General features: G+C 46.0%; 1 protein-coding gene across 5 annotated transcripts in view; it reads left to right on the forward strand.

Moving 5' to 3' along the window:
- The window catches only part of LOC124123592 (ATPase family AAA domain-containing protein 2-like), a 62,662-nt gene that overhangs the window by 37,586 nt on the left and 11,013 nt on the right, over positions 1 to 14,063 (forward strand). For 4 of the 5 annotated variants that reach the window (XR_006859322.2, XM_046486794.2, XM_046486795.2 and 1 more), the window contains 8 exons: positions 6,367 to 6,681; positions 7,589 to 7,757; positions 8,498 to 8,684; positions 9,306 to 9,491; positions 10,377 to 10,512; positions 10,901 to 10,978; positions 11,701 to 11,897; positions 12,363 to 12,522. Coding sequence is in view for 4 of the 5 variants with exons in the window: in XM_046486794.2 (XP_046342750.1) it covers positions 6,367 to 6,681; positions 7,589 to 7,757; positions 8,498 to 8,684; positions 9,306 to 9,491; positions 10,377 to 10,512; positions 10,901 to 10,978; positions 11,701 to 11,897; positions 12,363 to 12,522 (1,428 nt within the window). In the remaining variant the exon portion in view is untranslated. The remainder of the gene's footprint in view (positions 1 to 6,366; positions 6,682 to 7,588; positions 7,758 to 8,497; positions 8,685 to 9,305; positions 9,492 to 10,376; positions 10,513 to 10,900; positions 10,979 to 11,700; positions 11,898 to 12,362; positions 12,523 to 14,063) is intronic. The other variant, XM_046486796.2, reaches the window with a different exon arrangement.

Raw genomic sequence — 14,063 nt, forward strand, 5'->3', positions numbered from 1 at the left:
CTCACCTCACCTATTTCTTCACCCAGGACCATCACCGTTACACTGTCCTGCTTTTTGTCACAAGGGAAGCAGTGAATGCATTAAGGAGTAATGCAGGATAAGTATACAAATGTAAAAACTATTTACATTTTAAACATTTGCACACTTCAGAACGGATTTGTTGACATGGTATGGTATTTCCGGTGTTACATGCTCACACTAATGTCATTGTGTTGGGGGGAAAAACATAGAAAACTCTTCAACCCCGTGTATTTGACGATCCCTCCCTCTTGAAAGTTCCCTAATTCTAGTTATGAAAAACTAGCATTCTGTGCAGCAGTATACCGATTGGATTCCTACTAGTTTGTAATTAACAAAAAAACAAACAATATTTTTCAAAGCCATTGCCTGAGAACCAAATTTTTTAACTTATCCTGCATTACTCCGTATTGCATTTACTGCTATGTTTGACAGAGAGACGAACTGTGTGAGATCCAGCTGCTGAAGAAAGTTGTCCCAACCAGCCCAGGAGGCAGCGCCCTCTCACAGTCGGCACGTGACCCGGAAGTCATGACGTCACACCAAAAGACATAACTGCTTTGTCACCTCCACGGACGGACGTACTTTGTATCCCTTGTGGAAATTAAAGCTTATTATTTGTTTTTTATATTTTGCCTGTTTCTACATTCATTATATGCTGCTGCATTGTTACCTGTTATGGGCCGTGACCTTAGGGTCTTCCCATTCGTAAATTGTAACGTTTATCGCTCGTCTGTGGCTCACGTCACAGTAATTTACGGGCGCAATGTTGTTCCCGCCATTTTGTTTTCTTTCCCGCCATTTTGGCCATTCACCACGTGGCCACGTAATGTCGTGTTCTGCGTTTTGAATTCTCTCTTTGGCTTGGGTAATACATTACATTTATGTATGTTGTTTTGGTGTGCTTAAAGCCTTGCCTTTTCGCTACCTCTCAGCGTAATTGTTTCTTCTCATAAACTTCAATATAATACGAAGTTTATGAGTTACATTATGTCTCCCGTACTCTGTGGTTTTGCCACATGGTTACGTGTTTGCTTAAGGCTTTGCCTTTTCGCTCCCTTTTAGCGTACTTGTTTATCTCATAAACTTTAATAAAATATACTGTTTTTGAGTTACTTTATGCTTCCCATACTTTGTGCTTGGCCACACATTATGCTTCCCGCACTTTGTGGCTTTGCCACATAGTTATGTTTTGCTTAAATTCCAGATTTTCTGCCTCGCTGCACTTGTTTCCGCGGGAACAAATCTGGTCGGGGCCGCCCCTTTCTGCCGTGATTGTACGACGCCCTGTACTTTCACAAGGCAGTGCCGATGTTGCAGTCATTCGTCGCTGTGATCCTTCAGCTCATGCGAGTATCCAGGACACACCTCGCTCAACGTGCTCGTCGACCCCCACCTACGTTGACGGCAGCAGCGCTCAGCGGAGCTTCACGGCGGCTCCCAACGTAGAGTCTGCCTCCCATGGCACGACATACGACCGTTCACGGTCTCCAACACCGTCAACGCTGATGTCTCCGGCGCCCCCGGCGATGACTCGGCGCCTCCGGCGCCTCTGATGACACGGCGCTCCCGGCGCCTCTGATGACGCGGCGCCTCTGATGACACGGCGCCTCCGGCGCCTCTGATGACGCGGCGCCTCTGATGACGCGGCGCCTCTGATGACACGGCGCCTCTGATGACGCGGCGCTCTCGGCGCCTCAGGCGCTTCCGGCACTCCCGGCGCCTCTGATGACACGGCGCCTCCGATGTCTCGGCGCTCCCGGCGCTCCCGGCGCTGCTGATGTCTCGGCGCTCAACAAGCTTCATGACTTGTTCATGACAAGCTGATGACTCGGCGCCACCGGCGCCTCTGATGACTTGGCGCCGCTTATGTCTCGGCGCCTCCGGCGCCTCTGATGTCTCTGCGCTCCGGCGCCTCCACATCCTCTGATGTCTTCGGCGCTCAACAAGCTTCAGATCAACAAGCTTTATCAAGCTCAGATCAACGAGCCGACCATCCGATCTTCTACTGCGGCTTAAGGGGCACCATCGACAATCGCCTCCCCGGCGCCACTGCCCTCTTCTCTTGCTGCCGTCTCATAACTCGTCACACGGAGAAGCATGGTGAAACAACTGTCGCCGCTCCTTTCGCTACTCTCCCGTCGGTCTTCGGGATCGTGACTATCGTTCTACTTCCTGGGTGGAATCATTTCAACCAATAGACAGTTGGTCTGATTCAACTTGCCCACTGAGACGTTATCCATAATCCCGTCGTTTAAAGCGCTATGATTCCGGAGAGATGACCTGCGGGTTTCCATCGAAACAGAGCGTCATGTGAACAGCGTCTGTATCAGATTCGACGACGACATCCACTTACAAAGAGTTTACTTCGTCGACATCGCAGACATCAACGCTGTTCTACCCTACCCTAGCGCCAGCGTTCCTGTGAGAGACTCTTCCTCGGCGCTCCCCGGGTTTTCCACGACGCCCATGGGGTTCCGTGTTTTATCGCAAAACTCGGGTACACCACTTGATCGTCTCTCACACAGTTCATTGAGGATTGTCTGTGTGTGGAGTTTGCACCTCAGTTCCGACTCCAAGGCGGTTTTCTCGGCTACTGCGCAGAGTGATTTACATGTCACGTGTCAAGTACTCGGACTGTCAACAACTCCGACCGGATTTAGGTCAACTTACCATGGCAAGGGGTGCCATGTATTTCTACAGATTGGTTTCCATGTCTACCTGTACGCTTGGTGATACCACTCAACCAGGCGCCTGTCGCAGTCCATCCATGCACGGATGTTGGAAACAATAGACCTCCTCTACTAACACGGCTGTCACGAGGAACCTTGTTTCATCAACCCTTCGCTATAAGAACGATAGCGCCTATAGGCGTTCAAGGGATGGAAAAGATCGCCTTCCTTCGTCCGGTTTGATCTTTTCGACTACGACACCTTCCTATCTTCCGCCTTGACTACCGGACACAGTGTCGATTTGATACTTAAAGTCCCTCGGCCGTCCCACTGACCCCTGTTGCATACCTGCCTCGTATCGTGTTGTCGTCCTCCATCGTCACCTCGATATAAGAACAGGAGTACTTATACGCCGCTTCAGGGATGAAAACGTTCTCATTACTTCGTGCAATGGCCATATTGCCTCGACTTCCTACTACCCGGTTACGTCGATGCCCCGGCGGTCGATTGTGAAGCTGGTTTCCTTCGTCTACTTGAGGTTGGCTCGCAGGCGATCACACCTTTTTCCGAATCGTACCGACGGTACGCAATCGCAGACCCCTGTTGCTGACTACCTCCCCTGCCACCTTGTCAGTGGCTAGTGGCCCACGCCAGCCCACATTGTGACCACCTGTGATCCAGAGATCAACACCATTGGCACAGCAACAGCCTCGAGATAAATGCTTATCCAGGACGGCACTTGCTGACAGTGCATTCTCGGTCACGCCCTGTTGATCGTGTCCACTGACGACGTCACCGTAGTGTGGTGTTTGCGGACCCAGAGTTCTCGCCCCTCTCCCGGTGCCACAAACTCGACCGGCGCCCCCGAGAATCACCATCTTCGGCGTTCCAGGCGCCTCAAGCTCTCCGACGCCTCACGCTCTCCGGCGCCTCGGGCCAGACTATGTGAAACGGTCGACACCCCAACCCTAGATCTGTTTGCCTCATATCTGAATGTGGCCAGCTGTCGTCTTCCATTCCACCTGTGCCGGATACGACCGCTGTGGCAGTCGAAGCCTTCCATCGTTCCTGAGAAGGATTACGCGCGTACGCTTTTCCGACTCCGGTTCTCCCTCCCACGGTTCTTCAGAGATCCAGGCCACTCGACCCCTGCCATTGACTTTGGTCTCGCCTTATTGGTCAGCCAGAAGTTGGGTTATCGACCTCCGAAACATAGCCAGAGACAACCCCTGGAACTTCCGGTGTGGTCCAACCTTCTGCTCCATCCACACGGTCTGTTGGAATGAGAAGCCACACCCTCATACCCGCATGTTATCGTCTGCACGCCTGACACACATGCAGAAAGCCAAGGGCTATTCGGCTAGAGCGACCAAGGCTATTGCTTCAGCCCACCGTCCATCTACAGGGGGACTGTATGCTGATAAATGATGCTTGTTCCAGGCATTTTGTTCTGACAAACACCAGGATCCGATGACAGCGTCACCGCAGATCCTGGATCAGTTCCTTCTGTACTTGTGTAGCACCCATCGGTTGAAGGGCTTACCACCCCCACATACCTGGTCGCCATCTACTCCGTTCTGGCCATCCCGGACGATCGGAGAAAGACGAAAATTCCCGACCTACGGGCCTGGCTGCGCTCGTTCAGTCTTGAAGACCTGAAGACCAAGTTCGGACCGCCTGCGTTGGATCTGAATGTGGTCTTCAACGCCCTTCGAACCACTCCCCTCGTCTTCCTTCTACGACCTTAAGTAGAAGACGGGTGTTTCTACTGGTTTTGACTACTGCCGCTCGAGTCCATGTACAGCACGCCCTCGACGTCTCCCATGCCCGGTTCGAATGCGGTACCCAGGGCGCCGTTCATCATGGACCGTACTGGGACGTCAGCGTAAAGACTCAACTCCCAGGACAGCCTGATAGATCATTCCTTGTCCCCTCCGCTCTCGTCCAGTGTGGGTGCCGAGGATGAGGATGAGCGTCATTATGCCCAGTAAGGGCACTGAAGGTTATTCTACGATCTAAAGACTGCCGCAAGTCTAGGAAACACCTTTTTCTGCCGGTCTCCCCTTCGTCGCTGTCGTTGGTCAGCCGGAATACTTTTCCCTGTGGCTCCGGGCGGTCATCCTTAAAGCGTATGAGCCGCCGGATTGGACCCTCCCCCCAAAGGCTATTACCTGAAATAAAATGAGATCAGGGCGATCGTATTTACACTGGTTCTTCACGGTATACTGTTCCATCCCGTCGTTCAGGGAAGCCTGTTCGTGGCGATCGGACACCGCCTTCACCAACCACTACTTCCGTGATGTAGCCTTGAAAGTTGTCGCCGGCGTTCACAGTTTTGGTCCCTGGTTGTAGCCCAACAGGTCATCTATCTCCGACGCCACTGATTCTCCGATACCCTGAGCGGGGCCCGTCGACCTCTCTGGTGTTTATCACCCCAGACGAGACGGCTCTCTTGCGTTCCGCATTCGCTCTTAGGTCAGTTTTAGTTTTGGGTTACCCGACTCATTCTATTGCTGTCACCTATCCGGGTTTTACTTTTTACATCAACTCTCGTTTCCTGACGACAGGAATGGTAGTAGATGTGGACACCGGCGCCGACGCCAACGCCGCTGCTTCTCTGGTACCTGAGCGGTGCCCGTCGACCTCACCGGTGTTCCTTGCCTCCAGCCTAGAGGGCTCTCCTGCGTTTCGCATTCGCTCTTGGGATTGGTCGTAGATTTTGCCGCCGACGCCGCTGATTCTTCGATTCCCCGAGCGGGGCCCGTCGAACTCTCTGGTGTTTATCACCTCAGATTAGCTCTAGGTTCTACTGCGTTTCGCTTTCGCTCTTCGGTAAGTTATATATTTTGGCTACACGCCTCATTGTATTTCGGTTACCTATTCGGGCGTTTCGTTTTTGCATCGACTCTTGTTTCCCGAAGACAGGAATGGTCGTAGATGTTCCGGTCATCACTTGTATGCGGTGCGGATTCATCGGACCTTGACGAGGGTTTAATATGGTTCACATCTGCAAGTATGCCCACCGGCCAAGCCGTCTGATAAAGATGCAATACGGAGTAATGCAGGATAAGTTAAAAAATTTAGTAAAATCTAAATATTTTTTACATTTGTATACTTATCCTGCATTACGAAGTCTAAGTTCCCTCCCTTTCGCTACGCTACCTCCCCACGAAGTTTCAGATGTTATGTTTAAAGCAGTTATGTCTTTTGGTGTGACGTCATGACTTCCGGGTCACGTGCCGACTGTGAGAGGGCGCTGCCTCCTGGGCTGGTTGGGACAACTTTCTTCAGCAGCTGGATCTCACACAGTTCGTCTCTCTGTCAAACATAGCAGTAAATGCAATACGGAGTAATGCAGGATAAGTATACAAATGTAAAAAATATTTAGATTTTACTAATTCTTTTATTTTTCTAAGCCTTAGATATGTTGACTACATATGGATTAAAACTTGTGTCAAGCATGATTTCCATATGGCAAGAAAATTATCAAAACTTGGAAATAATTCTCAATGTCAACTTGAGATTTGACTGATAACATTTTAATTACTATCAGATAAATCTCAACCTCCCAAAAGAGGGTTTGTCAGATCAGTGATGTCATTGTTGGACAAGGTCTAGACCACTGATAGATGGGGTTTCAATGATGTGTTAATGTGCCTTTGTTGATGTCTTGTAGGTTACTGTGGTGCTGACTTGAAGGCGCTGTGTACTGAGGCTGCCCTACATGCTTCACGGCGGCGTTACCCACAGATTTACACCAGCAATGAGAAGCTGCAACTCAACGTCTCTTCCATACATATCTCGGCCAAGGACTTCTTCAAAGGCATGCAGGCTATAGTCCCAACTGCACAACGATCTGTCTCATCACCGTCCCGATCTTTGACCTTTGCTGTGGAGCCGCTGTTAAAACGCCAGTTCCAGAAATCGCTTAGCTTACTACAGGATGTGTTTCCAAGCGTTCTTTCTACTCTTGCTTCTTTAGACATCCCTGGTAAGTTGTCTTATATACTGGGGCAGTTGGGTAGCCTAGTGGTTAAAGCGTTCACTCGTCACACCGAAGACCCGGGTTCGATTCCCGACATGGGTCCAATGTGTGAAGCCCATTTCTGGTGTCCCCCGCCGTGATATTGCTGGAATATTGCTAAAAGCAGCAAAATAGCATTACCGTTATTATAGCTAAAATGGATGGAATTTATTATCAAATAAAAATAAACAATATCGGTTTTGAAACATTTAGTGCAATCAACACGAATGTCACTGACCCACTTTTACAAATATTTAAACGTCATAGAACAAACCAGATGACGGCACTATTGAGCGTGACGTCACCCATCCCTATCCTATGACGTCACCTAACAAAGGGCGTGATAATGGCCCATCGTCAATATGAGGGCATTATCAAGTCACAGTGGCCCGCTCATTTCTGATAACATGCGGGCGGTTTAATGATAATTCTATCCATTTTAGCTATAAAATCTTTTAACGTCTATTGATGTGTGAAGATCTGAAAGTCAAACCATGCCCCACACTATACATAGATTGTTTTCCACGGACAATTAGCTGAGTTTACTATCCGGGGCCCCATTCCACAAAGCCATGAAGCACTAAGACGATCGTAACTCCATACTTTATATAGATTTACGGCAGTCTTAGAGCTAAGATCGCTTTGTGAAACGGGGCGCTGGAGTACATTCGACTAGATTTGGGCTTCAGACTACTGTCTTGACTGCTTTATTGACTTTAGCCATGTTTACTTCTCAGTTTCCCTGATTATGTTATCCTCTTCTGATTATCCTCATCCTCATCATCTTGTGTCAGCATCTTGACATGAATATATGTCTTGTATAAAGTGTCGGCCTGATTGGTCATAAGATTGGTATTAACTTGATATTTTGCAGCTACCAATTCTCAGGCGGAGAACCAAAAAGGGGAGGTAACCCTGGATGAGTTGGCCAGTGATGATGATGAGGAGATGCCATCAATCTACGAGAAATGTCGTAATCGAAAGCGGTCGAGTCTGGAACCTCCCATCCCTGATCATGCTCCAGCCTATCTCAACTTTGGCAGGTTAGCTATTAAAGATGGGCTACTATACACCTATGATATTCACCTTTTTAAAACTCTCTGCAGCGACAGAAACTAACATTTTTGGTCCACTAGTCTTTATGATGATAACATAAGTCGAAATGTACAATGGATCTATAAAAGATGAATGTAGTTTTAGGGATTATTTTTCCCCCAAACCACTGGACAAGGAAGCGGAGTGTTACAGTGTTCATTTGTGACAGCTAAAACCAAAGTCGAGTCCTGTCATAGATGGCAATGTGGAGCCACTCTGACCACCGCTGCTGACCGGTCTAGTGGTAGAGTGTATGCCATGAGATCACAACAAAAGATGTTAAAAGATAGTACTTGTTGTTACCCTGCCAGGCGCTTGGCATTAAGGAGCTAAAACAAGGACTGGTCGGCTCTGAGTATACTGTGTCTGAATGGGGTATTCATGTTAAACTGCGTCATGGTAGTACCACGTTTCACCTCACCTGAGCACCCCTGCCATGGAGGGAAACCAGACAGAAAACCTACACACCATTTTGCCCAATCTCACATAACAGAAACTAAAATAATAACTAGTACAAAATAATTTGGATGGTCAAAGAACATTACTTTTTTTCAAAATTCATGTGAAAAACATGAGGATTCTTCAAATTTGAAATTTCCGCATTTATTAAATCTGCAATAACACATACAAAATTTAACAATGCATAATCTATTAGTGTGTTATAATCTAATGTGGGTATTTTTCTAAGACAATCGTACCAGGTTCCAACAACGTATCGGCCACGACTGTTACTGTGTGGGAGTCGTGGGCAGGGCCAGACGTCTCATCTGGGACCAGCTATTCTCCATCATCTGGAACAGTTGCCGGTGCAAGTGCTTGACCTTCCTACAGTGTATGCAGCCTCTGCCAAGACGCCAGAGGAGTCATGTGCTCAGGTATTTCCAGCAGCTGATTTCAGTTCATAAAGAAGCAAAACTTAACCTTGAATTACCATTCCTTGACCTTGACCTTGACCTCAAAGAACATTCCCAAGGCCTGTACAGCATACAAACCACATATCACGTCTCTGAACGTAGAATTCAGTGTAACAACAAGAATGTAGATCACAGATCCACTCCCAGGATGACATGTACCATGTTTCATTTGTCGACAGTAAATTTTCTTGAGTTATATTTTTTTCAATATCTTACCCTTGATGATGATCTTGACTTTTGACATGACTGATCAATGACTGTAAATAATTCTGTAAGGCTGTGAATGACATGTCCATGTGTGGCAGTAGTTTCAGCACTCAAATTCTGACGAGACCCTGAGGCATCTCCATTTACATGAGCTGCTTCATACTTGGGTGTTAACCTGAGTCTTTCATTTATTTCAGAATTCTAGGTCACAGTAAATCAGTTTCATGGTTATGCTTTTACAGCAGAATTTTGTAATTTATGCCGCAGAACTTTTTACCTTTTACCACAGAATTCATTTTGTGAGGAGACTACAATTCCAGCATCAGTTAACACCAATTCCAATTGTGTTCCAATTGTGTTCCAATTGTGTTGCAGGTGTTCCGCGAAGCACGCCGGTGTTCGCCCAGCATTGTGTACATGCCGTACGTTGACCAGTGGTGGGAGGTGCTCAGCGAGACACTGCGAGCCACATTCCTCACCATGATCCAGGACCTGGACCCGACCACACCCATCCTCATCCTGGCCACCAGTGAGGTCCCTTACCCACAGATAGACTGCCTGGTTAGTTTACCTGCTCTTGTTCTTGTGTACTCGCGCTTTGGGATGTTGAAGTGAAGTACTGTGACAAGTGTCTGTATTTTCATGTGTAATTGTTGTCATCTTCCCGAGGCAGGAGTGTCCACTTGCCTGTACCAAAGCCTAGTTTTCACCCTTGCCCTTTCAAACCAACTTTTTTTGTGCTAAAACAACTCCCACGAGTCATTTCTTTCTTTTATGAGATATCAACATTATGTAAAGCCTTAGAAATTATTACCCATATTTTAATAATGATGACTCCCTCAATAGAATCCGACCTCGGCAATGTCGGACAAGTCCAAGTTATGCACAGGTGGGTATTTCTCTCATATTCTCAGGAAGATTACCTGTACCTTTTCTCCCAATACCAACTGTCGTATCTCTCCCAATATTGGATGCTATTGTTCGGCCATCAAGTTGATCTGCGTTGCCAAGCTACATCTATAGGAAACAACTCACAAGGTCATCCAGTATACAACGTCATCAAGTTGCGAGCGTATGTTCGAATCTTCAGAATTGACGTCATGATAGAACAATGCTTTATCGTGAAATAAACCACACTTAGTTTTTCACTGTTCTTTGCAATTTATCGCATAGATATCTTATTTAAGTATTTAAACCGCTGTAAGATATCAACCACAAATACATTGAATGACCTGAAAACAATAGATGACGTTTTATTCTTACATGGCGACCAAACAATGATGGTAAATGTTTCCACCAGATGTTTAGGAAACTGAATGTAACATTAATGAATAACATATTTAGGTCGTTTGGCGGAAGTCCACGCTGTTTCTGGGCTGCGAGTCCCATTTAACAGCTTATCAGTCAGTCAGCTGATGTTGCATCCACACATTTGTTTCACTGCAGCTACAGCTTTTGTTTGACTCTCATGCTGGGGAGGTCCTGGAGATGCGAGACCCCCAGGCTGATGAACGAAGAGAATACTTCCAGGATCTTCTGCTCAATCAAGCCATCAAACCTCCACCTCTCAAGAAGCAGGCAGGTATGTTCATCAGAGGCTGACAACATGGCTGACTTCCACCAGCTCATGCTGCAGAAGCTTGTATCTCATTACCTTCACCATCCTAACAGCGTAACGGTAGTGTAAGATGCACTAATTGAACAATCAGTTCTTTCTGATCTAGAACTGAATTGATCCCCATTTGAACCTCTCATTAATGCATGCTTAATGGCTGCTAGTTCCTTTCTTGTATAGAACTGAACCAAGCCTTGCTACTGCTACACTCACCGCCTTCTTGTCCCCCTGCTGTACTTGACGCATGTTCCTTCTGATGTGTGTCTCACCCTTGTCTTGCATGTGTCTCACCCTGTCTCACCCTGTATCACAGTCTCACCCTCTCTCACTGTGTATGTGTTTGTTTGTGTGGTAGGGAATGAGAATCTGCGAAAGTTACAACTTAAGCTCAGAGCAAAGTCACCATTGTTGAAACCCTCTGAGGTGGAGGACGGTATGTACAAGAGGATATAAAGAAACCTTGAGTTGACTTGAGTTTGCAAGTGGTTATGTCTACGGTTGACATGTTTGCCTAATGCACTTTCCTCTGTGATCACTGGACCATGAAAAGGAAGAAAATGTTTCTCATCAGTTTGCAGGTCATTGAGACTGCAGCATGTGAGCTGGAAGCTTGTATTTCTGTTAATCTGGAGACTTTTTGGACGAGTTATTTTCCCTTGACTTAAATATCATGCATTGGTTGCAAAAGAGTTCATGTCTTCACTGAAAAGCCAAATAATTGGTCATTTTGAAAACAATCTTCTGATGAGAAACATTATTTATCTTTGATGGAAGTATTGATCAGCAGGTAATTCAGTATTTTGATTTTGATTTCTTTCTCCAAGTGACATCTTTTTGCCCAATTAATACCTGACTATCAAATATTGAGCTCCTTTAATCTGTTGTATCAGTATCACTATTAATATTTTCCTTGTTCTATGTAGAGCTTGGCGGTAAAGAAACCAAGTCAATCCCCGACATGGCTCAAGTGTAGGAAGTCCATTCTTTGTGTCCTGTCCTAACCCTAACCCTAACCACAATTTTGCTGACTGTGACGTAATATCAAATAATCACATATCTGTCTTTACATGTCACGACACAAGTCACTTGCTGGAATTTCTTGTTATGTTTTCCAATTCGATGATATATTAAATGATGTATTCTGTGGGTGTTTAGCACTGCGAATGTTGGAGGTCCTACCCAAGGCACCTCCTCCGGTCCCGGCCAAACTGACAGAGGCTGAGTCCAAGAAACTCAAGCAGCAAGAGGAGGCCACGTTTCGGGAGCTGCGCATCTTCCTCCGCGACGTCCTCAACAAACTGGGCAGAGACAGAAAGTTCTCCATATTCACCAAGCCAGTGGATGTGGAGGATGTACGTACCTTGGTAGAGTAGAAAATCTAAACCAACTGATGAAGAAAGATGCTCATCATCTTTTTTGTGATAGTACATGTATGTGACATTTTCTAAATGATCATGGGGGGCACGGGTGGCCCAGGCGTCTAAGGCGTCTAAGGCGCTGTGCATAGTTGCGTCCCTTGGGCACGCCAGAAACCTATGATTGTGGGTTCGAATCCTGGTTTGCCCCGATTATCTTTCTAGGCTTGTCAGCACCATACCCATGCTCCTGGGTTTCACTTTGGGCTTTCCTCCCACATTAAGCTGACATGCCGTGATATAACTGGAATACTGTTAAAAGTGGCGTCAAACTTAACCCACTCACTCTAAATTATCCTGACCACATGCAATTATAACTTGTCACACGTGTAGCCTGCTTTCAATTGGGATATTTACTTTCCTCTGTAGCTGCTTTAGAGTACCATTTAATTATCTTGTCAGGTGCCGGACTACTATGAAATCATTCAGAGTCCAATGGACCTGTCGACCATGATGTCAAAGATTGATCTACATGCATACCAGACAGTCGCTGATTTCCTGGGTGACATCAATCAGATCAGTCTCAACGCTCTGGAGTACAACCCGGACAGAGACCCTTCAGGTAGAGATCCTACTCCGTCAGGCAATGTCCTCTAATCCCATGAGATGGCACCACTGATTCCAGCAGATACTGGTGTATTGTGAGATTTCTTGTCATCATTGTAACAACAGGATCTGCATATATTTGAACAGCAGGTGTATTCTGAATTCAATAGAAAATGTTTTGTGTGGCGTGGGCGTTGAAGATAATAATCACACTCCCTGTAAAGAGCTTGCGTATCAATTAAAGTTCAGGGCCCCGTTCCGCAGAGCAATCTTAGCTCTAAGACTTTTAAGTCTATGTCAAAGCTATGATTGTCTCTGGCTATGACTGTTGTAAGTCAATGTTAAAGTATGGTGATGATCGTCTAAGCTCTGACTGTCTAAGTCTATGTCAAGGTATGATTGTCTCTGGCTATGACTGTTGTAAGTCAATATTAAAGTATGGTGATGATCGTCTAAGCTCTGACTGTCTAAGTCTATGTCAAGCTATGATTGTCTCTGGCTATGACTGTTGTAAGTCAATGTTAAAGTATGGTGATGATCGTCTAAGCTCTGACTGTCTAAGTCTATGTCAAAGCTATGATTGTCTCTGGCTATGACTGTTTTAAGTCAATATTAAAGTATGGTGATGATCGTCTAAGCTCTGACTGTCTAAGTCTATGTCAAAGCTATGATTGTCTCTGGCTATGACTGTTGTAAGTCAATGTTAAAGTATGGTGATGATCGTCTAAGCTCTGACTGTCTAAGTCTATGTCAAAGCTATGATTGTCTCTGGCTATGACTGTTGTAAGTCAATGTTAAAGTATGGTGATGATCGTCTAAGCTCTGACTGTCTAAGTCTATGTCAAAGCTATGATTGTCTCTGGCTATGACTGTTTTAAGTCAATATTAAAGTATGGTGATGATCGTCTAAGCTCTGACTGTCTAAGTCTATGTCAAAGCTATGATTGTCTCTGGCTATGACTGTTTTAAGTCAATATTAAAGTATGGTGATGATCGTCTAAGCTCTGACTGTCTAAGTCTATGTCAAAGCTATGATTGTCTCTGGCTATGACTGTTGTAAGTCAATGTTAAAGTGTGGTGATGATCGTCTTAGCGGGCCAAGATCCATGAGATCATCAGTTCATTGAAATGTCGTAAGATGTAACTTACAGGATGGTGTGTGGTCAGGCTCAATGTTTTAGTTGATACTCGTCATCGTATCCCAATTACGTGTATCGATGCTCATGATATCAATCACTGGATTGTCTGGTCCAGACTTGATTATTTACAGATCGCCGATATATAGCTGGAATATTGCTGTGTGCAGTGTTAAACAACAAACAGTTAATGAAGCAAACAGGTTTTGATGTTGATCTCTACCATGTTCTGTAAAGCTATTGGATGTCAGTTTACTCCTGTGGCATTCTTATGCTGAACACTTTCCCTGGCCCTCCAAGAACGTGTCCTTACTTCAGTCAGACACAGTTTGCTTCGTTTACTGGTTGTAAATCCTTTTCGATCACTGCTTCAAGACATGCAGTCTCTGAAGGAAGAGTCAAACACACTCGCTGTCCCAAC

Source organism: Haliotis rufescens, unplaced genomic scaffold (assembly GCF_023055435.1).
Source record: "Haliotis rufescens isolate VD_foot unplaced genomic scaffold, xgHalRufe1.0.p SCAF_2, whole genome shotgun sequence".
NCBI classification, from domain to species: domain Eukaryota; kingdom Metazoa; phylum Mollusca; class Gastropoda; order Lepetellida; family Haliotidae; genus Haliotis; species Haliotis rufescens.